This window comes from Hemitrygon akajei, chromosome 4, assembly GCF_048418815.1.
Source record: "Hemitrygon akajei chromosome 4, sHemAka1.3, whole genome shotgun sequence".
NCBI classification, from domain to species: Eukaryota; Metazoa; Chordata; class Chondrichthyes; order Myliobatiformes; family Dasyatidae; genus Hemitrygon; species Hemitrygon akajei.
This window is the reverse complement of record NC_133127.1, coordinates 176,305,941-176,333,250: the sequence shown is the minus strand read 5'-3', so window position 1 is coordinate 176,333,250 and position 27,310 is coordinate 176,305,941. Positions and strand designations below refer to the sequence as shown.

At 40.4% G+C, this 27,310-nt stretch overlaps 1 protein-coding gene across 9 annotated transcripts in view; it reads right to left on the bottom strand.

The window, feature by feature from the left end:
* The window catches only part of LOC140726984 (inositol polyphosphate-4-phosphatase type I A), a 228,939-nt gene that overhangs the window by 79,396 nt on the left and 122,233 nt on the right, over positions 1 to 27,310 (bottom strand). For all 9 annotated transcript variants that reach the window (XM_073044076.1, XM_073044079.1, XM_073044071.1 and 6 more), the window contains 5 exons: positions 16,575 to 16,732; positions 14,807 to 14,981; positions 12,727 to 12,771; positions 8,387 to 8,505; positions 6,433 to 6,549 (listed from right to left, as the gene is read on the bottom strand). In XM_073044076.1, the coding sequence (XP_072900177.1) occupies positions 6,433 to 6,549; positions 8,387 to 8,505; positions 12,727 to 12,771; positions 14,807 to 14,909 (384 nt within the window). In that variant the 5' untranslated portion in view covers positions 14,910 to 14,981; positions 16,575 to 16,732. The remainder of the gene's footprint in view (positions 1 to 6,432; positions 6,550 to 8,386; positions 8,506 to 12,726; positions 12,772 to 14,806; positions 14,982 to 16,574; positions 16,733 to 27,310) is intronic.

Here is a 27,310-nt window from a genome sequence, read left to right as displayed (position 1 = left end):
TAGCCACATTTTAATGATTGGTCTAAAAAAATACCAGAGGGAACGAGAGATGTGTGTAGGTGAGAATGCAAGTGGGGTTGAGTAGAATCACATGGTTTGGGTGGGATGGGGGGTGGAGGAAGAGGGCACAAGACAAAAAGTGTACTTAAGCACCCAGGGTCAGGATTGAACTCAGATCTTTGGAGCTCTCAGCCAGCAATGCTACACACACACGATACTGGAGGAACTCAGCATATTCTGTCTCAGTAGCCTCCACCGTGATGACATGAACATCAATTTTTCTAGCTTCCAGTAATTTCTCTCCTTTCCCTCCTTATCCCTTTTACCACTTACATTCTGGTTACCCTCTCAACCTTCTCTTCTCCTCACCTACCCATCACCTCACTCTGGATCTCCTCTACCTTCCGTTTTCTCCTTCTTCAGCTCTTTACCTCTTCCGCTTATCACCTTTCAGCTTCTTACTTCATCAACCTATCCCCACCCACTTTACCATTCACCTGGATTCACCTATAACCTACCAGCTTGTCCTCCTTCCTCTCCCTCCACCTTCTTATTCTGACTTCTCTCTTTTTCCTTTCTAGTCAGTTGAAACATCTTAGCCCAAAATGTCAGTTATTGATTCCCCTCCATTGATACTACCTGACTTGCTGAGTTCCACCAGCAGTTTTAGTGTTTTGCTCAAGATACAACTATTGTCATCAGAACTTCAGATAGTGATGAGGAGGTGTATGGAAGTGGGATAGATCAGCTGATTAAGTGGTGTTCCAGCAAGAACATTGTACTCAACTTCAGTAAGACCAACAATTGTGGACTTCAGAAAGAGAAAGTGGAAGGAACACACATCAGTCCTCATCGAGGTGTCAGAAGTAGAAAGGGTGATCAAGTTCCTGATGTTAACATCTCTGAGGAATCCTGGGCCCAACATGTTGATGCAATTACAAAGAAGGCACAACAGTGGCTAAATTTCATTATGAGTTTAAGGAGACTTGGCATGTCACCAAAGGCACTCATAGGTTTCTACAGATGTATGATGGAGAGAATTCTAACTGGTTACATCACCATCTGGTACGGAAGGGCCATTGCAATGGATCAAAAAAAGCTGCAAAGTTGTTAACTCAGCCAGCTCCATCATGGGCATTAGCCTCCCCAGCATCCAGGACACCTTCAAAAGGCAATGCCTCAAAAGGCAGCTTCCATCACTAAGAACCACCATCATCCAGGACATGCTACCTCCATTGCTACCTCCAAATAGGTAGTACAGGGGCCTGAAGACACACACTCAAAAATTTCAGGAAGTTTCTTCCCATCTGCCATCAGATTTCTGAATGGACATTAAACCCAAGGATGCTACTTCAGTACTTTTTCTGAATGAATAGATAATGGGCCAAACTGTGCTGGTGGCTATGCTGAATGGTTTTCAATCTAAAATCCCATAATTAGAGTCTGGCACCTAATATCATATTTAGTTTTGTAGGGGAGGCAATTTATCAGTGTGCCCGAAAAGAAGTGCAACACAGTATTGTTCTGATTCAAGGCCAATTTCTATTCATATACAACATTGCTTCAGTATTTGTTAGGTTGGCCTTTGGTAGTTTTGAACATAATTGTGCAAGAAACAACATGTCTTCACCAGGGCCTGGGGATGTTACTGGCTTACTCCTGGATTACACACACAGGGCTATAGAAGCTTATAAAAATTACTAACAATGTAGAGGGCATCATGGAAATGGCATGTATAGGAGGTTGATAAGTGACTGAGACAATAAAACAGCTCTGGATAAAAGGGAGCTTGAGAAAGCTTTGAGTAAAGGTTGCTCTGGAGGATATTCCAGAAAGAAAAGGTAAACACCCATGGGGTTGGTTTACTGGAAACAAATGCCTACAAAGAAATTGAATGCCTTTTTAAAATATTACCACACATGTCAAAGTTAAAATCAATCATCATGTCAGACACAAAAAAAAACAGCCCTTCAACCCACCAAGTCAATACCTAATAATCAATCACAAGGAGAATATGCAAACCATATTGTGCAGCACTCAAGTTCAAAAGTGAATCCAGCTCTCTAGCATGGTAAGGCAGCAGCTCTAATGCTGGCCACAGTGCCACTCTTTTATACATGAAATATTCAATTCTCAGAGCCACCTCACAACTCACAGCCACCCCTTCCCAACAGCTACCATCGTGTACCTTCACACCTGCCTGATAGCCTGATCCTTCATAAGGATTTCATTTTTTTCCTTAAATAAGTAGTTTGAAGCCCCAAAAGTTTTTTTTATTAATGTATAAACACTCTTCTCACTGCTGCATGGGGAAGGAGGTACAGGAGCCTCAGGACCCATGCCACCAGGTTCGGGAACAGTTATTACCCCTCAACCATCAGATTCTTGAACCAGAGGGGATAACTTCACTCATCCCAAACAGTGAACTGTTCCCACAACCAATGGACGCACTTTCAAGGATTCTAAATCTCATGTTCTCAATATTTATTGCTTATTTATTGATTATTAGTATTTTGTTTATTTTTTTCTTTTTGTATTTGTACAGTTTGTTGTCTTTTGCATATTGGTTGTTTATCTGTCTTGTGTGCAGTGTTTCATTGATTCCATTGTGTTTCTTTGTATTTGCTGTGAATGCCTGCAAGTAAATGAATCTCAAGATAGTATGTTGACATTTATGTACTTTGATAATAAATCTACTTTGAACACTATAAACTATACTGACATTACAAGTTAAACTCAAGTATACAACAAAAATTACCGTCAAGCTAGTAATTAAGAACATAATCACTGCCTGATTTTGCCTCTCCTGAATTCAGTGCACTGAGCCCAACTGCACTGCTGCAACTTGCAAATACATTGAGAGCAAATAAGGAAATGAACTTCTGACAGCTCTGGCCTGCCAGCTCCATCCTTTATCAGCTCATTAATCACTGAGCCGCAAAGGTTAACATTGAAAATATTCTTTTCACAATGTTAAATCACAGTTGAATAAATACATTTCCAAAGAAAATTTCCTAACTTTACCCCATTTGATTCAGCAGGAAATAGAAGATCATAATGCACAAGGTGCACAGTCATGCTCAAAGTTAAAAGTAAATGTATTATCAAAGTGTGTATATATATATATGTCACGATATACAACCCTAGATTCACTTCCTTGTGGGCATGCTCAGTAAATCCAATAACCATAACAGAATCAATGAAAGACTGCACCAACCAGTGTGCAAAAGACAACAAACTGTACAAATACAAAAGGAAAGAAAGAAGAAGAATCCCACGGCCACACATTGGAAAGTCTGATCACTTGGCTGTACTTCTACTCCCTGAGTGTAGGCAGAGACTGAAAACTGCATCATCAGTAGTGAGAGCCAGGAAGGCATGTATAAGGGAAGCACAGGAGTGCTCACAGGACTACTTTGAATCAGTGCACTGGACTGTATTCCGCGATTCATCTTTAAGTCTAATGAGTACGCCACAGTTGTCCCTGAGTTCATTAAAACCTGTGTAGATGTGTGTGTGCCTATAAGAACATACCCAAACCAAAAGCTGTGGATGAACTAAGAGGCTTGTAGTCTGCTGAGAACTAGATCTGTTGCATTCAAGTCTGGTCTGATCCAGGACTATACAAGACCAGTATAACTTACTGAGGTCTATCTCAAGGGTAAAGGAGCAATTCTGAACAAGGTGGAGGCGGAATCGGATGCACAACAATTCTCACATGGTTTGCAGGCCCTTACTTCTTACAAAACAAAACCTAACACCATGAATGAGCTCAACACCTTTTATGCTCACTTTGAAAAGGAGAATAAAACTACAGCTATGAGGATCCCTGCAGTATCCGGTGATCCTGTGTCCCAAAGGCCGATGTCAGATTACCTTTCAAGGGGGAGAACCCTCAGATTGGATTACCTGGCTCAGAAAACCTGTGCCAACCAACTGGTGGGTGTGTTTGAAGATATTTTCAATATCTCATTGCTACAGTCGGAATTTCTCACCTGCTTCAAAAGGGTAACAGATATACCAGTGCCCAAAAGAGCAGGGCGAGCTACCTTAGCATCTATTGCTGAATAGCACTCACATCTACAGTGATGAAGTGCTTTGAGAGGTTGGTTATGGCTAGCATTAACTCCTGCCTCAGCAAGGACCTGGACCCACTGCAACTTTCCTATCACCACAATAGATCTACAGCAGATGTGATCTCATTGGCTCTTCATGCGGCCTAGTATCACTTGGACATTAGTAATACGTCAAGATGTTGCTTATTGACTACAGCTCAGCATCTTCTCTGAAGTCTGTCGGGGATGACGATGACATCAGTGATGCCTCTGATAAGAGAGGAAACTGAAAGGGGAAGCGCAGATTTTACAACCAATGAAGGGTCAGATTGTCTCTCCTTGCAGCCCTGGCGCTTTTGATTGAGGTCCTTCAGCCGCTGCTCTTCAAATGTGCTGGTGCCTTCATAGATTGCCAGGTGTTGTAGTCTTTGGCCAAGGCCTGCCAACCAGTCACAGGGATGTTGCATGCTTTCTAGGACACTTCCATGCAGTCTTTATAGCACTTGTGGGACCTCCCTGCTTTCTGGTGCCATGTGCCAGCTTGGAAAAGAATATCATCTTTGGAAGGTGGTTGTCTTCCATCCAGACCACATGTCCAAGTCATCTGGTTCGAAAAGCTCCAAAACCTGGACATTTGTACCTCCCCCACAACTGGATCCTTGACTTTCTCCCAGACCAGTCTGTGCGAATTGGAAATAACATCTCCGCTTTCCTGACAATCAACACTGGCACACCTCAAGGATGTGTGCTTCGCCCACTCCTCTACTCTATACTGATGACTGTGTGGCAAGGCACAGTTAAAATGCCATCTATAAATTTGCTAGTGACACTATTATTGTTGGCAGAATTTCAGAAGGCGATGAGAATGCATTCAGGAGCAAGATGTATCAGCGAGTTGATAGGTGTCACAGCAACAGCCTTATCTTCAACATCAGGAAGACCAAAGAAACGCTTGTGGATTTCAGAAAGGGTAAGACGAGGGAACACATACTAGTCTTTATTGAGGGATCAGAAGTGGAAAGGATGACCAAGTTCCTGGGTATCAACATCTTTGAGGAACTATCCTGGGGCCAGTATATTGATGCAGTTACAGAGAATGCACAATAGTGGCTAAATTTCATTAGGATCTTGAGGAGATTTCCTATGTCAGCAAAGTGACTTGCAAATTTCTACAGCTATATCGTGGAGAGCATTCTAACTGGCTGCAGCATCGCCTGGTATGAGGGAGCTTCTACACAGGATTGAAAGCAGCATTAAGAAAGTTAGTCAGCTCCATCATGGGCACTAGCCTCCGTAGAATCCAGACATCTTCAAAGAGTGATGCCTCAACAAAGCAGCAACCACATTAAGGACTCTCATAACCTAGGATGTGTTCTCTTCTCATTGCTACTGTCAGGAAGGAGGTACCCAAGCCTGAAAGCCTGAAGACACACATTCAATGATTCAGGAACAGCTTCTTCCCCTCTGCCATCCGATTTCTGAATGGACATCAAATTCATGAACACTACCTCACTACTTATTTAAATAAATAAATGTATATGTGTATTTATATATATATATATATATATACACACACACACACACACACACACACACACGTCCAATATATATTATTTACAGTTTTTATTATGCATTGTATTGTACTGCTGCTTCAAAAACAATAAATTTCATGACATATACTGATGATATTATATGTTCTGATTCAGAGAAATAATAATAATAAATAAAGAAACAATAAATACCGAAAACATGAGATAAACGATGAAGGTCCTTGAAAGTGCACCCCTAGATTGTGGGAACAGTTCAGTGATGGGATAAGTGAAGTTGAATGAAGTTATTCCCTTTGGTTCAAGAGCCTGATGATTGAAGGGTAATAACTGTTCCTGAACCTAGTGCTGTGAGTCCTGAGGCTGCTGTACCACCTTCCTGATGGCAGCAGCGAGAATAGAGCATGTCCAGGGTGCTAGGGGTTCCTGATGATGGATGCTGCTTTCCTGCAACAATGCTCCGTGATGTGCTCAATGGTGGGGATGGCTTTATTTGTGATGAACTGGGCCATATCCACTACTTTTTGTAGGAATTTCTGTTCAAGGGCATTGGTATTTCCATCCAGGCACTGAAGCAGCCGTTCCATATTCTCTCCACCTCTCATCTATTGAAGTTTGCCAAAGTTTTAGATGTCATGATGAATCTTCGCAAATTTTGAAGGAAGTAGAGGCACTGCCATCTTTCTTTGTCAGTGAATAGATATAATTCACAGACATAAAACTGACGAACGTACTGCAACTCTGATCTTGCTTGATCTGACTTATAAATTTTTTTAACAGTATATTAACAAAATTTCATTTCATACTGAGGTAAATACTGTAGCACTTACAGTTCCCTGAGATCTGTCCTTGACATCATACACTGAAAGTTTCATTTGTGTCATTTGATTAATGAGGGAATCCTGGAAAAATGCAACACTGCTTAGAAAAATGGGATTGTTGGTACCCTGTAAAAAGAGAAAAGAAAAACTATTGAATCTGAAAAATAAAATCTTGAAGAGCACAAAAAAGCACAAGATAGCTTATTAAAAAAGTGAAAGGGCTGTATTCAGTTTGGAAATGATTTTGTCCATACATAACCAAAGTGTGTTCTTCCTAATTATACCTCAGCCTAACATCTCAATCTTGTATGATAACTGTTCATCATCTGGGGAGTAACAACATTTTTTGAAATGTATGTAATTGTTATACGTTTATTTTGCACCATCTTAAATTTATAATTCTCTTGACTGTTTATGTAATTTGAAATAACTTGTATTTGCATTTTGATTTTAAAATCTGAAAGCATCCAGAAACACTTCAAAGCTGCAGTCAATCATAAAGTAAGTCTGATCAAGAGAGATAATATCAGCAACTAAAATTTTGCTAAAGATGTGGGTTTCATGGAAGTCAAGGTGGCAAAGAAATAGGATTTAGGCAGGTTAGTTACACAGCTTGGAACAGAGACGGTTGTAAACAGTCAGCAATGTTGAAGGAAAAAGCAGTGTGAGGTACAATGATGTCAGAGGATCTAGCTCTTGAGATAATTGCAGAGAAATGGGTTGTCAACATTGAAAAGTTTTGACCATAAAGAAAAATATTTACACTACTGCTAGTTGGACCCAGGGAATCAATACAACACATGGGAACAGAATACAGAAATTATCTATCAGTTAACATCCTGTGGAGCACAGAAAAAGGAAGACCAACAAAGGAAACAATGGAATAAGTCATATCTGGAAATAACAAAAACATACATATGGATGGGGGTGATGAATTATGGAGATGGATGTAAATAGACTTTGTAATTAAAGGGTCTGTGCAATTATAATTTATCCCTAAAAATGTATACTGGAATTCATCTCAGCACATGATTACATATCCCTGATTATCTTGAATCACTGAGTACATCTTGTGTACAAAGGGATTTCAAAATATCTCATGGAAATAGACAAATTTAAAAAATCATGTTCAAGTGGGGGAAAAATGGCTAAAAAAGTACAAATTCTTAAGGATATTTAAAAAAATAGATGACACCGGAATGGAGAAGCTGAAATAATCAGGAAGATAAAATTTTGTGGCTTTTTTCAAAGGTGAAAGTTTATCTTTAATATTTTGAAAGGAGATGGAAAGGGTAGAAATAGATGTTCATTGCGTTCAAAACTAGGAATAATTTGTAAAAGAGGCCATCTCAAAATTCAAGAATTCAGATCTAATTTCTTTAGACAGTAATTGATGACAACATGAAACATGATGTATTTAAGGGGAATGGTTTGCTAACAACCACTTGCTCTTCAAAAACTCTTGAATTCTCTTGTATGTGTAGCTAAACAGAGGTCCAAGATGTCCTGAAGGTCTAATGCAGTATATTCAACTGTCCATACCATTGCTAGGCTCAGAGTCCATCAGCATTTTATCATAAGAATGCCAACCCCAAATCAATTATTTGCTTATTTTATACTTAATTGCTGAATCATGTTTTATTGCCTATTTAATTAACAATATTTTTGAGTAATTCTTTGTTGTCTTACTTAATCTATCTCAATAGCTTTTAAATATCTCTGATGATCAGAGGCAATTTAACAGTCAGAAAGTTGTTACAGGCAGCTGTATTTTGGGATGAATGTCCACAGTACAGTTCAAAATATCAGCAAACATGAGGATCAAGGGAGACGTTTAAGTTCAGGAACAGAACAGAAGCCACAGACAAATTTTGCCTTGGTTTACATGGGGAATCAGTGAATTGTATGGTACCAATCGAAGCTTAGTGACTTTGCCTTCCACGATTTATTGGGGGAAACTTACCTCTATTATCTCAGTTTGTACATGCTTTGTCCAGAAAGCTTGCGGAGGGGTTGTCACGCTTACTGCTACAAAACTATTTGGCTTCCGGTCCAAGGAGGGAGTGATCAACTCACTGCATGCTATTTGAATGCAAACAAGCAGAAACTATTTAATTACTATTCAAGCAGCAGTGAATTTGTTAAAAGATTTACATGCTTACCATACTAGTGAAACGATAGCCAAACATCCATTTGAAAATACAGCAGAACAATTATTTGCTAAACATTTTTAAATTGGCATGTTCCAAATATGTAATGTATATTTCATAGTAGATACTAGAAACAAAGAAAACATAGAAAACCTACAGCACAATACAGGCCCTTCTGCCACACAGCTGTGTCGAATATGTCCTTACCTTAGAATTACCTAGGCTTACTCATAGTCCTCTATTTTTCTAAGCTCAAGTATCTATTCAAGCGTCTCTGAAAAGACCCTATTATTTCCACCTCCACCACTGCCACCGGCAGCCCATTCCACGCACTCACCACTCTCTGCGTAAAAAACTTACCCCTGACATCTCCTCTGTACCTACTTCCAAGCACCTTAAAACTATGCCCTCTCATGCTAGCCATTTCAGCCCTGGGAAAAACCCTCTGACTATCCACACAATCAATGCCTCTCATTATCTTGTACACCTCTGTAAGGTCCCCTCTCACCCTTCGTCGCTCCAAGGTGAAAAGGCCGAGTTCACTCAACCTATTCTTCCTAAGGCATGCTCCCCAATCCAGGCAACATCCTTGTAAATCTCCTCTGCACCTCTTCTATGATTTCCACGTCCTTCCTGTAGTGAGGCAACCAGAACTGAGCACAGTACTCCAAGTGGGGTCTGACCACCAGGGTCCTATATAGCTGTAACATTACCTCTTGGCTCTTAAACTCAATCTCACGGTTGATGAAGGCCAATGCACCGTATGGCTTCTTAACCATAGAGTCAACCTGCATAGCAGCTTTGAGTGTCCTATGGACTCGGAGCCCAAGATTCCCCTGATCCTCCACACTGCCAAGAGTCTTAACATTAATACTATATTCTGCCATCATATTTGACCTACCAAAATGAACCACCTAACACTTACCTGGGTTGAACTCCATCCGCCACTTCTCAGCCCAATTTTGCATCCTATCAATGTCCCACTGTAACTTCTGACAGCTCTCCACACTATCCACAACACCCCCAACCTTTGTGTCATCAACAAATTTACTAACCTATCCCTCCACTTCTTCATCTAGGTCATTTGTAAAAATCACGAAGAGTAGGGGTCCCAGAACAGATCCCTGAGGCACACCACTGGTCACCAGCCTCCATGCAGAATAAGACCTGTCTACAACCACTCTTTGCCTTCTGTGGGCAAGCCATTTCTTGATTCACAAAGCAATGTCCCCTTGGATCCCATGCTTCCTTACTTTCTCAATAAGCCTTGCATGGGGTACCTTATCAAATGCCTTGCTAAAATCCATAAATCATAAATGTTCATAAATCCTGCCTCTCAGGATCTTTTCCATCAACTTACCAACAACTGAAATAAGACACACTGGTCTATAATTTCAAGGGCTATCTCTACTCCCTTTCTTGAATAAGGGAACAACATCCACAGCCCTCCAATCCTCCAGAACCTCTCCCGTCCTCATTGATGATCTAAAGATCATTGTCAGAGGCTCAGCATTCTCTTCTCTCGCCTCCCACAGTAGCCGGGGTACATCCCATCTGGTCCCAGTGACTTATCCAACTTGATGCTTACCAAAAGCTCCAGCACATCCTCTTTCTTAATATCTACATGCTCAAGCTTTTCAGTCCGCTGCAAGTCATCCCTACAATCGCCAAGATCCTTTTCCATAGTGAATACTGAAGCAAAGTATTCATTAAGTACCTCTGCCATTTCCTCCGGTTCCATACCCACTTTTCCACTGTCACACTTGATTGGACCTATTCTCTCTCGTCTTATCCTCTTGCTCTTCACGTACTTGTAAAATGCCTTGTGGGTTTTCCTTAATCCTGCCCATCAAGGCCTTCTCATGGCCCCTCTGGCTGTCCGAATTTCCTTCTTAAGCTCCTTCCTGCTAGACTTATAATCTTCTATCATTACCTAGTTTTTTGAACCTTTTGTAAGCTCTTCTTTTCTTCTTGACTAGAGTTACAACAGTCTTTGTACACCACAGTTCCTGTACCCTACCATCCTTTCCGTCTCATTAGAACGTATCTACGCAGAACCCCATGCAAATATCCCTTGAATATTTACCATATTTCTTCTACGTTTCCCTAAGAACATCCGTTTCCAATGTATGCTTCCAAGTTCCTGCCTGATAGCATCATATTTCCGCTTACTCCAATTAAACGATTTCCTAACTTGTCTGTTCCTATCTCTCTCCCTCTCCAATGCTATGGTAAAGGAAATAGTGACCACAATTCTATCTCCAAAATGCTCTCCCACTGAGAGACCTGACACCTGACCAGATTCATTTCCCAGTACCAGATCAAGTACAGCCTTTCCTCTTGTAGGTTTATCTACATATTGTGTCAAGAAACCTTTCTGAACACACCTAACAAACTTCACCCCATCTAAACCTCTCACTCTGATGCCAATTGTTATTTGGAAAATTAAAATCTCCCATCATGACAACTCTGTTATTATTACAACTTTCCAGGATCTGTTTCCCTATCTGCTCCTCGATAACCCTGTTACTATTAGGCAGCCTATAAAAAACACCCAGTAAAGTTATTGACCCCTTCCTGTTCCTAACCTCCACCCACAAAGACTCCGTAGACAATCCTTCCATGGCGTCCACCTTTTCTGCAGCTGTGACACTATCTCTGATCAACAGTGCCACGCCCCCACCTCTTTTGCCTCCCTCCCTGTCCTTTCTGAAACATCTAAAGCCTGGCACTTGAAGTAGCCATTCCTGCTCCTGCACCATCCAAGTCTCTGTAGTGGCCACAACATCATAGCTCCAAGTACTGATCCACACTCTAAGCTCATCCACTTTATTCATAATACTCCTCGCTTTAAAATAGATCCATCTCAAACCATCGGTCTGAGCATGTCCCTTCCCTATCACCTGCCTATCCTCCCTTTCGCACTGTCTCCACGCTTTCTCTATTTGTGAGCCAACCTCTCTTCCCTCCATCACTTCAGTTCGGTTTCCATCCCCCAGCAATTCTAGTTTAAATTGTCCCCAATAGCCTTTGCAAACCTCCCTGCCAGGATATTGGTTCCCCTCAGATTCAAGTGCAACCTGTCCTTTTTATACAGGTCACGCATGCTCCAGAAGAGGTCCTAATGATCCAGCAATCTGAATCCTTGCCCCCTGCTCCAATCCCTCATCCCTCCACCTCAATCTATTCCCATACTCACTGTCATGTGGCACAGGTAGTAAACCCGAGATTACTATCTTTGACATCCTGCTTCTCAACTTCCCTCCTAATTCCCTGTAGTCTGTTTTCAGGACCTCCTCCCTTTTCCTACCTATTTCGCTGGTATTAATATGCACCATGACCTCTGGCTGTCCTCCTTCCCACTTCAAGATATCGTGGATGTGATCAGAAACATCCCAGACCCTGGCACCTGGGAATCAAATTACCATCCACATTTCTTTCCTGCATCCACAGAATCGCCTGTCTGACCCCCTAACTATAGAGTCCTCTATCACTGCTGCCATCCTCTTCCTTTCCCTACCCTTCTGAGCCACAGGGCCAGACTCTGTGCCAGAGGCGCGACCACTGTTGCTCCCCCCAGGTAGGCTGGCTCCCCCAACAATACTCTAACAGGAATAGTTACTGATAAGGGGGACAGCCCCTGGGATACTCTCTAGCATCTGCTTCTTGCCCTTCCCTCTCCTGACTGTTACCCACTTAACTGTCTCCCCAGGCCCCATACTACCTGCCTATAGCTCCTCTCTATCTACCTCCTCACTCTCCCTGACCAGACGAAGGTCATCGAGTTGTATCTCCAGTTCTAATGCGGTCCCTAAGGAGCTGCAGCTTGATGCACCTGGTGCAGATGTGGTCAGGTTGTCTTCTATAAATTTCTATATATTGTCTAGAAGTCTTCTATAAATCAAAATACAGCCAGTTTGCACCCAAACTCCAGTTAGCTGCTTGCACATCTCATCAAAACCTTTGTCTAACAAATATGAATCAATGTTAAAGTCACTGAATAACAATTGTGTACAGCCAACCATTCTTTTCTATATAGAAGATGTATGTCTAACAAGAACTGAACAACAAAAGAAATTGAGAGGAGAAAAGTACAAATGTAATTGTTTGAAGCATTCGCAAACAAGTAATGAAACAATTGTCTAATACTCACCTAAACTAAATTCCAAAATAGGCTCATCTGGATCCTGGCTATTAGCTGGAAAACAGTTTTATCAGTAGGTTAGATCTTCAGAATGCTAGCGAATATAGCAAATTATCAGGTTAAATATCCAGATCCTTCAAATTCAAAACAATCATAAAACCAAGTTTATAAGTATCATATACTACCAAGGGTTACTGAATCTTAAATTGAATCAGGAATACAATTTATAATTATGATGATGTACTGGACTTAAATTGGAGGAAATCGACTTTAAGGTAATTCTGGAATTACACCTTTAATAAGTTTATACTTTCCTCTGGTGTGCAATTACAAAGCACTGACCAGACTTGTTTGTTCATTAGAGCATCCAGGCGTATTACTGAAGCTTACACAGGAAAGAGCATAATCATAGTGAACTAAAATTTAAAAAAAAAGAACAAATCAGCATTGTCATATTATTCTTATTATTACTTTGTCATACTCTAACCAAATTAAAACTGTCAAAGAATTGGCATTGCACTAAGCAGTAATGAGTTTTATGTACTGGGACAAACAAATCTCAACCATTCATGCTAGTAGAACACAGCAGGCCAGGCATCATCGATAGGGATAAGCTTCTCCCTATCGATGCTGCCTGGCCTGCTGTGTTCTACCAGCATTTTGTGTGTGTTGATGTTTGAATTTCCAGCATCTGCAGACTTCCTCGTGTTTGCTCAACCATTCATGCTTGATTCTGGGTTCTTGTTAATAAATCTCAGTCTGAACAGCAGAGTTACCTCATTGTTTCACTTCCTTGCTGAAAAATGCAAAATAAAGACAGAAAATAAGGGTACTTTGGCAGGTAGGCTATCTATTTTGAGGAGAAAATGAAGTGAACTAATTAAAACTTTATGAAGCAGATCAAAGGTCAAACAGGCTGCAAACTAAATGTTATAAATGGAGAAGTAAAAAGCAAGTTAACTGAAAAGGTAGTGATTGTGAAAATAGTAATTTTCTTGTTCTTACAGGAACATTCACTTAGCTTCAACTGTACATAATTTATATAAAGAGATGAAAGACATTATTGTCAAAATTGCTGATAACACAAAGATAGGTAGAAAAGTTAGTTACAAAGACGACATAAGGAGGTAGTACATACAAGTGGGAAATTGAGCGTATTGTAGGAATATGCCCATTTTGGCAGGACAAATAAAAGGACACGTTATCTAATTGTTCGGGGTTTGCAGTGCTGTGTAGAGGAGATCTGGTGAATGATTTGCAAGTAAGTAGGTACAGCTAACAATCTGGAAAGTTAACACAATGTTGTTTGTTTTCAGGGGGAACTGAAAACAAAAGTAGATCTTCATGCCAAGCATTGGTGAGTCCAGAATCAGAATCAGGTTGATATCACTGGCATACTGTATGTCATTAAATTTGTTGTTTCTCAGCAGCAGTACATTGTAATACATAATAATAAAAAGCTATAAATTGCAATAAGTATATACATAAAAATAAATTAAATAAGTAGTGCAAAAACAAAGGGAAAAGAATTGTGAGATAGCATTCATGGGTTAATTGCCCATTCAGAAATCTGACAGCAGAGGGGAAGAAGCTGTTCCTGAAATGGTGAGTATGTGTCTTCAGACTCCTGCACCTCCTTCGTGATGAAAGTAATAAGAAGAGGGCATTTTCTGGGTGATGGGGTCCTTAATAACTGATGTCACTTTTTTGAAGCATTGCCTTTTAAAGGTGTGCTGGATGCTGGGGAAGCTGATGATGGAACTGACTGAGTTTAGGACTGTCTGCAGCTTTTTCCGATCCAGGAGTACTGTTGTTCGGTCTTCTTATTTAAGAAAGGAGGTTAATGTGTTAGAAACAATTTGGATAAGGTTCATTGGACTAATAATTGGAATGAATAGCTGATTTTATGTGGAAAGGTCGGACAGCCAAGTTTCTGGTTGCTGGAATTTTTAAAAATGAGGAAAAACTTGACTGAAATATGAAAGATTCTGAGAAGCCTTTGCAAGCATGTGTTCTGGCTGTGGACGAATCTGTAATTTAAAGAGAGCTCAAGCCAATAAGTTGCATATTTACACTATGGAAAACTTACCTGCCAATGATAAACTTAACATATCTGAAGACAGATCAAACGTTGAAGCTCGTTGCATGGTCCTGGCCTTATTGTGCCGAGGACTTTGCTCATTTGTTGACATTTTTTCATGAGTATTATCTTTCTTTCCTTCTACTAGTCTTCTAATTTCTTCCAAAGCTCAAGTCACAGGTTCCTAATGAACAACAAAGAACATTTAAAGGTTTAGAATTTTCAATCATAACCAGACAAGCAGTGTGATAACTACTTTCCTTTACTGTATGGCTCCTTTGGTATCTGGTCTCTGAAGAATGTCAGTAAGAATATCTTCGCAAATTATTCTCCAGGAAATAGTCATTTTCATCATAGATAGCATATTGACTTAATGAAAAAACTCCAGACACTCCAGCAAGCAGCTTTTAAAGTCCATGACAAAGTGGACCACCAGGATTGAGAGGTCTCAGGAGATGACAACCATTATTTTGGAAATTCTAACAGCAGTAGCACATTACCTTAAAGTAAAACTACCTTGCATTTTCAAATCTGCAACACAGAATCAATTTGTGTGTTCTGATTTGGAGTTACAAACCAGATAGTGCATTAAATGTTTCAGCTCATCAAATGATTATTTGAAAGAACTATCCAATTAACCTTGTACCTTTATTCTTTTCCCATAGCTCTGCACATTTTTTCTTTTCAGATATAGAAGTGATTTTACTAACTTGCCTAATACAGATTGCTCTGCTTGTATAAGATTTCTTCCAGTTCATTCTACAATTATTTTAAATCTCTGTCCTCCAGTTACCAACTCTGCTGTCTATAGAAATATTTCCAGTTTATGACTTAATATCGTACTAAAATCCAACAGGTAGAGGATTTGTTATAACAATGTTGGAGGCAACTATCCACATTAGGGTCTTACATGTTAGAAAGAATTACTCAATCGGGTCAATAGCCATAAAACTGAGGTTGTATGAACCTCATTCCAGAACAGAATCTCAGCCGCAATTCTGGTTTGCATTATGGTTTCATCCAAGGGTATTTTTTTTTTGTTTTGGACTGAGGAAGAGGGGTTAACAACATTTTCTGACATGATCAGTGAGAAGCAGCTGAAGTTTCATTTCTTTTCCCTAAGAGTGGTAAAAAGACCATAAGCGTAGGAGCAGATTTAGGCCATTCTGCCCATTTAATCTGCTTCACCATTCCATCGCAGCCGATTTATTATCCCTCTCAACCCCATTCTCCTGCCTTCTGGCCGTAAATAAGACCAATGGGTGGGTGGGAAAGAAGGGAGGAGAAAGTTGTTAAAAATGAAAAATAAAAATAAAGGTACTATTGACAAAGAGATGGTCATTTCTCTTGTACTTTCTGAAAAGCAATCAAATAGTTATAAACAAGAAATGCAAGAGAAATGTTAATGGCATTATTTTAAAAATGATATCAAATGGAGGACTGGGGTGAGAAAAATAATAACAATAATTCTATATAAAATTATTTTTAATTTCTCTGACATGATTTTAATACAGTTCAATTTCATACAATATTATGAGCTTTATATTAACTGTGATTGAGATCACACTTTTTGGTAAATAAGCAACATTTAAATCTAGCAAATGAAATAAACTGAACACCCCATTGCTATCACCCTTCATTAATAATTCATAATACTGACTGAGCAAAAACCCCAGGAATGAATGTTATTATTAGAGGAAATCACCATATCTTGGGATTTTAATTACATGCTATCTTGGAATGTAGGTTTATTAAAATATTCTTAAAAATTGCATACCCATGAATGTCAGCACTGAAGTACAATATGTAAGTTCACACCGGTAAATAGCCACACACCAAACCCAAGTTGGTCTTCACCAAGAGGAGTCCAAGGAGAAAAGAAACATGCATCTACTGTCCTCTTACATAGCACTGGTAACTTGGCCCAAAGGATACCTAGTGCAGAAAACATTTAATTAAACTGTAGCAATGAGATCAGAATGAATCAATCAATAAATATCTGACTTATCAAAAGGTCAGACATGGACAGACATAAAAAATCTGCAGATGCTAGAAATCTAAAGCAACACATACAAAATGCTGGAGGAACTTAGCAAGAGCATCTATGGAAATGAATGAAGAGTCAACATTTTTGGCTGAGACCCTTCATCATGACTGGAACGGAAGGAGGAAGGTGCCAGAATAAAAAGGTGGAGGGAGTGGAAGGAGGATAGCTAGAAGGTGATAGATGAAGCCTGGTGGGTGGGAAAGGTAATGGGCTAGAGAGAAAGGAATCTGATAGGAGAGAAGAGTGGACCACAGGAGAAAGAGAAGGAGAAGGGGACACAGCGGGAGATGAAAGGCAGGTGTGAAGAAGGAAGGGGCCAGGATGGGGAACAGAATATTCATAGACCACCAGTTTTGTGTGTTAACTAATTAAATGCAACTATGGAAAGTGACAAAAATTACAACACAGGACAGCTATTCATATACTAGAAAATTGTTTCATTTATTTACTCTGGATCTTCTCACAAACTGATACAGCATCAAGATCAAGGCTAACCCTCCCAACCATTGAGCACATCTACATGAAACATTGCCTTAGGAAAGCAGCATCCATCATCAAAGATTCTCACCACCCAGGCCATGCTCTTTTCTCGCTACTGCCATCAAGTAGTAGGTACAAGTGCCTCAGGACTTGCACCACCAGGTTCAAGAACAGCTACTACTCATCAACCATCAGACTCCTGAACAAAAGAGAATAACTACACTCATCTACTGAGATATTCCCACAACCAATGGAGTCACTTTAAGTACACCTTATCTAGTTATTTCATGCTCTCATTACTTATTGCTATTTATTTATATCTGCGTTTGTACAGATCGTTGTCTTCTATGCTCTTGCTCTCCCATTGATCCTGTTTACAGTTACTGTTCTATAGATCTGCTAAGTATGCTCACAGGAAAAAGATTTTCAAGGTTGTATGTGGTGACATATATGTACTTTGATAATAAATTTTACTTTGAACTTTAAACTTTGAACCAGCATTACACATTAAATCAAGTTCTGTATATTTTAGAACAACACACTAAAAGTTCAAGGAACTCAGTAGGTCAGACAGCATCTATGAAAGGAATTGGACTGATAACAGGTTGGGTCGAGACCCTTCTCATGACTAAAGAAAGAGGACAGACAGGGATCCATTCTTTCCAGTCCCTATCCGAAACGTCGACTATCCATTTCACCTGTAGATGTTACCTGGCCTGCGGAGTTGCTACAGATGTTTGTGTCTTGCTGCAGTTTTCTAGAAACTGCAGTCTCTTGTTTCTCTGTATACATTTAATTATTTTTCTAGGACCTTTTAAAAAAAATTAAAATCTACTCTCCATTATTCTTCAAGAAAGTGACCTCCATTTTATCTGTATGTCATAAACCAGGTATTCAAATGTATTTCTTCCCACTTAAAATAAAAATGGACAACAAATGCATTAACAGCTTGGAATTTATTGGTGACAAGCAGGACAGAAAAGGTAGGCTGCAGTGGAGATTGCAAAAGGACATTGAGATCGTTTGGAAGTTTGACTGTATTGCAAAAGTACTCTTCTTGTTTTGTGGTTTTATCTTACAATTTTCAGCAAGCATTGTGCTCACAAAACAATGATGTAACTTTGCTTTTGAAACTTGAGTGCAAAATACTTTGGCTTCACTGCATGGAGGGGGAGCCTTGCTTTTGACAAATGTGAGGGGAAAACTCTAAAGATAAACTATAAGGATCTCTAAACAGAAGTAAATGTGCAATTGAATGGAAAAAATATACAATTACCTACGTATTTTCACATGACAAGAAGAGCCTTATTTTGCTTTTCTTGCACACACAACTTCCTTGTAATAGAGCTCTCATATCTAACCAATGCAAAAACCCCTTATGCCATTTGGAATGACTTACTTGACCTATTTCTTCTCAATCAGTAATTTCATGGAGATCTTACCCAAAGATAAATTACTGAAATTAGTTTCCCTTCAAAAGCACAACTCAAACCGCCTCCTAACAAAAAACACCACAGGGGGGCAGAGTATACCAAACAATTCTAGCCACTATGCCATAAAATTAAATTAGGGAAAATGCCAGTGAGTTTCAATTTAGGCATCAAAAAGAAAATTAAATAATAACTCATGACAGAAAAATGAGTTAGTTCAACCTCCAGGTTGAAATTAAAATTCCTAATATTTTCTCTTTCCTGCCTTCCATAGTGACATCTGTATTCTTTAGTGCATGAAGAATGACACGTGAAAAATTTGAACAGCTCATTAACATACTTTCCAAATTCATTAATCCCTCAGCTCCTTATATAAAATTTATTTACAAATTATCCTATTATCTAAAATGTATCAACATCTATCATGCCTGTATGTTCAAAAAGCTATTTAAAAGTTTCCCAGTTGGTGAGCTCTTCTGTGAGCACAACCAAGTGTCCTATCTTCAGTTATAAAGAGAGAAGAAGCACACTTAGTCACCACCCTAGCAACCACAAACTATGTGAAATAAAGAGTAGCAGCCACAAAATACTGGAGGTGATGCAGTACCCTTGGAGGGGATTAAACAGTCAATGATTCAGACCGAGCACTTCATCAGGACAGGAAAGGAAGGGGGAAGACCCAGAATAATAAGTGGGAGGAGGGGAGAAAGTACAAAGCTGGACGGTGATAGTGAAACCAGTTGAGGGCGAAGGTAGGTAGGTGGGGGAGGAGGGGATGAAGTGAGAAGTTGGGAAGTGATGGGTGGAAATGCTAAAGGGCTAAAAAAGGAGGAATCTGATTGGAGAGAAGAGTAGACCATGGAAGAGCGGGGGGGGGGGGGGGGGGGAGAGAATAGGCACCAGATAGAGGTGATGAACAGGTGAGGAGAGAGAAGAGAAGAGGTAAGAGTGGAGCCAGAATAGGAAATGGAAAAGGAGAAGGGGATGAGAAAGTAATTACCATAAGTTGGAGAAATCGAGGTTCTAGATTTTAATGATAGTTTTGATGAGCGTGCTTAAAAGTTGCAGCTATACAGGACCCTGATCAGACCCCACTTGGAGTACTGTGCTTAATTCTGGTCGCCTCACTACAGGAAGGATGTGGAAGCCATAGAAAGGGTGCAGAGGAGATTTACAAAGATGTTGCCTGGATTGGGGAGCATTCCTTTTGAAAACAGGTTGAAAGAACTTGGCCTTTTCTCCTTGGAGCAACGGAGGATGAGAGGTGACCTGATAGAGGTGTATAAGATGATGAAAGGCATTGGTCGCGTGGATAGTCAGGGGCTTTTTCCCAGGACTGAAATGGCTGCCACAGGAGGGCACAGGTTTAAAGTGCTTGGAGTAGGTATAGAGGAGATGTCAGGGGTAAGTTTTTTTTTTACGCAGAGAGTGGTGAGTGTGTGCAATGGGCTGTGTGTGGAGGCAGAAACGATAGGGTCTTTTAAGAGACTTTTGGATAGGTACATGAGGCTTAGAAAAATAGAGGACCATGGGTAACCCTAGTAATTTCTAAGGTAGGGACATGATCAGCACAACTTCGTGGGCCGAAAGGCCTGTATTATGCTGTAGGTTTTCTATGTTTCTAAGTTCATGTCGTCAGATTGGAGGCTTTCCTCTTACCTTTGTTGGTCAGAAGGACCTACAGTCTACAAGTGAGTGGATTTGAATAAATCAAAGACAGCGGAAGACCACAAAAAGAACTATACTCTACAAATTAGTGGATTCCGATGAATCAAGGACAGGAGAAGCAGACAAACCAATTGTCTTTGTTCACTCCCATTTTGTGAACTCTGAACAGATTCTTGCTTTGTGATAATTGAATTAGAGCAATTAAATGTCGACACAAGGAGCTTCAGGTAATGACCTGCTAAACCTGAGGATCATTCTCAGACGAGTAGCTATTTATTACGTAAAGAGCCACCACCAAAGAAAAAGCTGTAATCTCATTAGACTCAGTGTCTGGGTTGCCTCATTTAACTGGCTTAGGCCAGTCAGAGTTGAAAGGAACAACACAAGGCTGGGGGACAGAACCATAAAACAACCATAGAAAGCATCCTATCCGGATATATAACTTCCGTGCTGTGTCTACAGCTCTCTTGCAGTTTCTAACGGTCAAGTGCAGAACAGGTTCCATACCAAACCATTATGTATCCACACAGGATGTTTTCATTAAAAATTGAATCGATAAAAAATGATAATAGAAAAGACATGCCAAATTTTTTTAGCCTCCTAAGGAAGTAGAATTGCTGATCAGCTTTCTTTGCCATGGCATCTAAATGGTTAGACCAGGACTGTTGGTGATGTTCCCACTTAGGAACCTGAAGCTCTCAAGCTCAATACAGCTGATGTTGACATTACCCCTTTCCTGAAGTCAATGAGGGAAAGTTTTTTGTCAAGACATCATGTTACTAAGCTCTCGATCTTCTTGCTGTACTCAGACTCATGTTTATTTGTGACATGACCCATTACCATGGTATCATATACAAACTTGAAGATGGAATTAAGAGCAGAATCTAGCCAGGCAGTTATGAGTGCTAAGGTCAAAGTGAATCCTTTCTGTATCCTAAGAAAAACAAAAAGTCTGGATATGCATTGGAACTCCATTGGCATCAGAAATTTAAGAGAATAGCCTGCAATTCGCTGATAAATGCATGCAGTTTTAAGTGGAATCTCCGGTATTTACCCATCCAATGCCAGTCTCTCATGCAGAGTCCAAAATTACTCACTGACAATTAAGTAACATGTCTTTCAATATAAAGTATTTTGCTATGAGTCTCATGAAGTCCAGCAGCACAGCTGGGATTGCCTAAATTCCACCAATACTTCTGCTGGGGAAAAAAAGGTTTTCAGTTCTGGCACTTGTTATATCTAGTATTGCATCAATTGAGACACTGTTTCCTTGTATTTTGTACCACAATGCCAGACTCTGGACGCTTCACCCCTAGATTTTTGTATTATTCAGAAGAGCAGAAGTTGAAAACAGCAGGTCCATGTCACAAAATCTATGCTGATTTTTAAATATATTTTATTTATTTATTTATTTATTTATTTATTTATTCATTCATTTATTTATTCATTCGGAGCTGAAGTCGGATCAGAACTGTCTGAAATCCTGATTGCTTTTCTGAGGAGGCAATTGAGAAAACTGATGATGACAGAGCAGCAGATGCTGTCTATACGGACTTCAGCAAAGCATTTAACAAGGTACATGGGATTCAAGGTAAGCTGCCTAATTGGATCCAAAATTGGTTTAGTAATAACAGGCAGAGGGCAGCAATGGGAGGATGCTTTTGTGATTGGAATGATGCTGGGGGCCCTTGCTGTTTTTGATAAACTTTAACTACTTGGGTGTGAAGATAGGAGCAGAATTAGGCCATTTAGCCCACTGAGTCTGCTCCACCATTTCATCATGGCTAATCCAATTTTCCTCTTAGCCCCAATATCCTGTCTTCTCCCTGTATTCCCTCATGCCCCGACCGATCAAGAATCTATCTCTGCCTTAAATGAACACAAAAGTTTGGCCTCCACAGTTGCCTGTGGCAAAGAATTCCACAGATTCACCACTCTCTGGTTAATGAAATTCCACATCATCTCTGTTCTAAATGAATGCTCCTATATTCTGAGGTTGTGTCCTCTGGTCGTAGACTATCCCACCATAGGAAACATCCTCTCCACATCCACTCTATCAAGGCTTTTCACCATTCGATAGATTACAATGAGGACACACCTCATTCTTCTGAATTCCAGCAAACACAGGCCCAGAGCATCAAATGCCCTTCACATGACAAGGAATTCAATCATGGAATCATTTTCATGAACCTCCTTTGAACTCTCTCCAGTTTATGCACAAGCTTTCTAAGGGGCACAAACCCTGCTCATAATACTCCAAGGGAGGCCTCACCAGTGCTTATAAATTCTCAACATTACATCCTTGCTTTTATGTTCTAGTCCTCTTGAAATGAATGCTAACATTACTTTTGTCTTCCTCACCACAGAATCAACCTTCAAATTAACCTTTAGGGAATCCTACACGAGGATTCCAAGTTCCTTTGCACCTCAGTTTTTTGTATTCTCTCTCCATTTAGAAAATAGTCAACCCTTTCATTTCTTCTAAAGTGCATGACCGTACACTTCCCGACACTGTATTCCATCTGCCACTTCTTTGCCCATTTTCCTAATCTAAGACCTAAGGTTTACAAGTAGATTATGGATGTAACATGAATATAAGGAAGGACAAGCCAATGATTGGGTACAAATGCAGACAGAGTAAAGAGATAAATTGTACCACAGAGGCAAAATTCAAAAGGGTGAAGAATGCAGGACTGAAGGTGCTGTATTTAAATGCACATTGCTTTCAGAATAAGGTGGACGAACTCAAGGCGCAATTAGAGATTGGTCGGTATGACACTGGGCATCACTGAGTCGTGGCTGAAAGAAGGCCATAGTTGGGAGCTTAACATCAAAGAATTACTTTGTATCGAAAGGGCGGGCAGAAAGGCAGAGGAGCTGGTGTGGCTCTGTTCGTAAGAGATGGAGTTACATCTTTAGAAATAGGTGAATGAGGTCAGAGAATGTTGAATCTTTGTGGGTGGAGTTCAGAAGCTGCAAGGGTAAAAAAAACACATTCTGGGAGTCATATATAGGCTTCCAAATAGTAGCCAAGATGTTGGGTTGAATTTCTCAAGAGAGCTGGAAAAGGAATATAATAAGGGTAATGACACAATTGTAATGGGGACCATCTTGGACAACGTCTCCCAACCACTCCATAATGGTTTGGCACAGGAGTACATTCAGCCAGAGACTCATTCCACTGAGATGCAACACTGAGTGTCATAGGAAGTCATTCTTGCCTGTGGCCATCAAACTTTACAACTCCTCCCTCGGAGTGTCAGACACCCTGAGCCAATAGGCTGGTCCTGGACTAATTTCCACTTGGCATAATTTACTCATTATTATTTAATTATTTATGGTTTTATATTGCTATATTTCTACACTATTCTTGGTTGGTGCGACTGTAACGAAACTCAATTTCCCCTCGGGATCAGTAAAGTATCTGTCTGTCTGTCTGTCAATATGCAAGGGGATTGGGAAAATCAGGTTGGTGTCAGATTGCAAAAGAGGGAACTTGTTGAATGCCTACAAGATGGCTTTTTAGAGCAGCATGTGGTTGAACCTACTCGGGGAAAGGTTATTTTAGATTGGGTGTTGTGTAATAACCCAGATCATATTAGGGAGCTTAACATAAAGGAACCCTTAGGAGGCAGGGATCATAATATGATTGAATTCACACCGCAATATGAGGGGGAGAAGCATAAGTCACATGTATCAGTATCAGAAAGGGAATTACAGAGGCCTGAGAGAGGACCTCGCCCAGGTGGATTGAAGGAGGATACGGGCAGGGATGACATCAGAGCAGAGATGGCTGAAGTTTCTGGGAATAGCTCATAAGGCTAAGGATAGATATGTTCTGCATAAGTTAGGACAGATGAAATAAGAAGGCAGACAAGCTAATAATATAAAGCAGGATACCAAATTTTTTTTTCCGATTTTATAAAGAGTAAATGGAAGGTGAGAGTTGATATTGGACTACTGGAAAATTATGCTGGTGAGGTAGCAATGCGGGGGGAGGGGGAGAATAAAGAAATGGCAGATGAACTTAATGGGTACTTTGCAACTGTCTTCACTGTGGAAAACACTCACAGTGTGCCAGAGTTCCATGAGTGTCAGGAAGCAGGGGTGAATGCTATTGCTATTACAAAGGAAAAAGCAAACTCAAGGTTCTTAAGGCGGATAAGTCACCTAGGCCAGATGGACTGCATTCCAGAGTTCTGAAAGAGTTTGCCTAAGAGAGAGCAGATACATTGTTTATGATCTTTCAAGAATCAGTTGATTCTGGCATGCTTCCGGAGGACTAGAAACTTGCAAATGTCACTCCACTCCTTAAGAAGGGAGGAAGGCAAAAGAAATTATAGGCCAGTTAGCCTAACCTCAGTGGTTGGAAAGTGTTGGAGTCCATTATTAAAGAAGAGGGTTTGAGGAGACTAATGATAAAATAAGTCAAAGTCAGCATGGTTTCTGTAAAGCAAAAACTTGCCTGACAAATCTGTTAAGATTTCTTCGAGGAAGTAGCAAGCAGCGTAGGCAGTGAATGTCATTTACTTAGATTTTCAGAAGATATTTGATAAAGTGCCACATATGAAGCTACTTAACAAGATAAAATCCTATAGCATTACAGGAAAGATACAGGTATGGATAGCAGAATGGCTGACAGGCAGGAGGCAGCAAGTGGGAATAAAGGGGCCTTTTCTGGTTGACTGCCAGTGACTAGTGGTGTTCCTCAGGGGTCAGTATTGGGACTAATGCTTTTCATATTGTTTGTCAATGACTTAGATAATGGAATTGATAGCTTTGTGGCAAAGTTTGCGAATGATACAAAGATAGACGGAGGGATAAGTAGTGCTGAGGAAGCAACGCGATTTCAGCAGGACTTAGACAAATTGGAAGAATGGGCAAAAAAGTGGGAAATGGAATACAGTGTACGGAAACGTATATTAAAGCATTTTAGCAAAAGGAACAATAGTGTGGACTATTATCTACATGGGGAGAAGGATCAAACATCAGACGTGCAGAGATACTTAGCGGTCCTCGTGTAAGACTCCCAGAAGGTTAATTTACAGGTCCAGTCTGTGGTAAATGCAGCTAATGCCATGTTGACATTTATTTCAAGGGGAACAAAATAAAAGCAAGAAGATAATGCTGAGTCTTTATAAGATACTAGTTAGGTCTCACTTGGGGTACTGTCAACAATTTTGGCACCATATCTCAGAAGGATATGTTGGCATTGGAGGGAGTCCAGAGGAGGTTCACAAGGATGATTTCAGAAATTAAGGTGTTAACACGGGGAACATTTGGCAGCTTTGGAACTGTACTCACTGGAATTTAGAAGAATGCGGGGGGGGGGGAGGAATCTCGCTGAAACCTGCTAATTTTGAAGGATAGCATGGATGTGGAGAGGATGTTTCCTCTGGTGGGGCTATCCAGAACTAGAGAGCACAGCCTCAAAATTGAGGGGCAACCTTTCAGAATGGAGATAAGAAGGAATTTATTTAGCCAGAGAGCAGTGAATCTGTGGAATGCTCTGTCACAGACTGCTGTGGAGGCCTAGTCGATTGGTATATTTAAGGCGGAAGTTGATCATTTCCTGATCGGTCAGGGCATCAAAGGATATAGAGAGAAGGCAGGTGTATGGGGTTGAGTGGGATCCGGAATCAGCCATGATGGAATGGCAGCGCACACTCGATGAGCTGAATGGTCTAATTCTACTCGTATGTCTTATGGTCTCATGTATCCTCTCTTCTTCCTCAAAACTAACTACCTCTCCACCTATCTTCACATTGTCTGTAAACTTTGCAACAAAGCCTTCAATTCCATCATCCAAATCATTGACATATAAAGTAAAAAAGTATAGTTCACAACACAGTCACCTGTGGAACACCATTAGTCACAGGTAGCAAGCCAGAAAATGGTCCCTTTCCCACTCTTTGTCTCCTGCCAATCAGACACTGCTTATACCCATGGTAGAATCTTTCCTGTAATAATGTAGGCTCATAGCTTGTTAAGCAGCCTCATGTGTGGCACTTTGCCGAAGACTTTCTGAAAATCCAAGTACACAGTATCAACCGATTCTCCTTTGTCTCTCCTGCTTGTTATTTTCTTCAAAGAATTTCAACAGATTTGTCAGGCAAGATTTTTCCTTGAGGAAACACGTTGATTGAGGCCTATTTTATCATGTGTCCCCAAGTACCCTGAGACCTTATCCTTAAGAATCAACTCACATCTTCCCAACCACTGAGGTCAGAATAACGGGCCTTAAGTTTCCTTTTTTCTGCCTCTCTCCCTTCTTGAAGAATGGAGTGACATTTGCAAGTGTCCAGTCATCTGGAACCACTTAGAATCTCATCATTGAAAGGTCATTATTAAATCCTCCATGATCTCTTCGGCCACCTCTTTCAGGACTCTGGGGTGTACACCATCTGGTCCAGGAAACCTAGTGAATGTTGAAAGGACTAAATAAGGTGGATGTGGAGATGATGTTTCCTCTGGTGGAGGTATCTAGAACGAGAGGGCACAGCCTCAAAATTGAGGGTCAATGTTTTAGAACAAAAGCAAGGAGGAATTTTTTTTAGCCAAAGAGTGGTGAATCTGTGGAATGTTCTGCCACAGACTATGGTGGAGGCCAAGTCCATGGGTAAATTAAAAGCAGAAGCTGATAGATTCCTGATAGATTGGGGCATCAAGGGGTAGAGTGAGAGGCCAGGTGTATGGAGTTAAATGGGATCTGGGATCAGTCATGATGGGCTGAATGGCCTAATTCTGCTGCTATGGTTTATAGTCTTATGGTCTAAATATTTTGCCAATCTCAGCGATCAACCAACCTTCCAAGTGCAGAATGCAGAGGATATTCACCAGGATGTCACCTAGATCTGAGAACTTAAGGGGTGATAATGGATAAGCTGG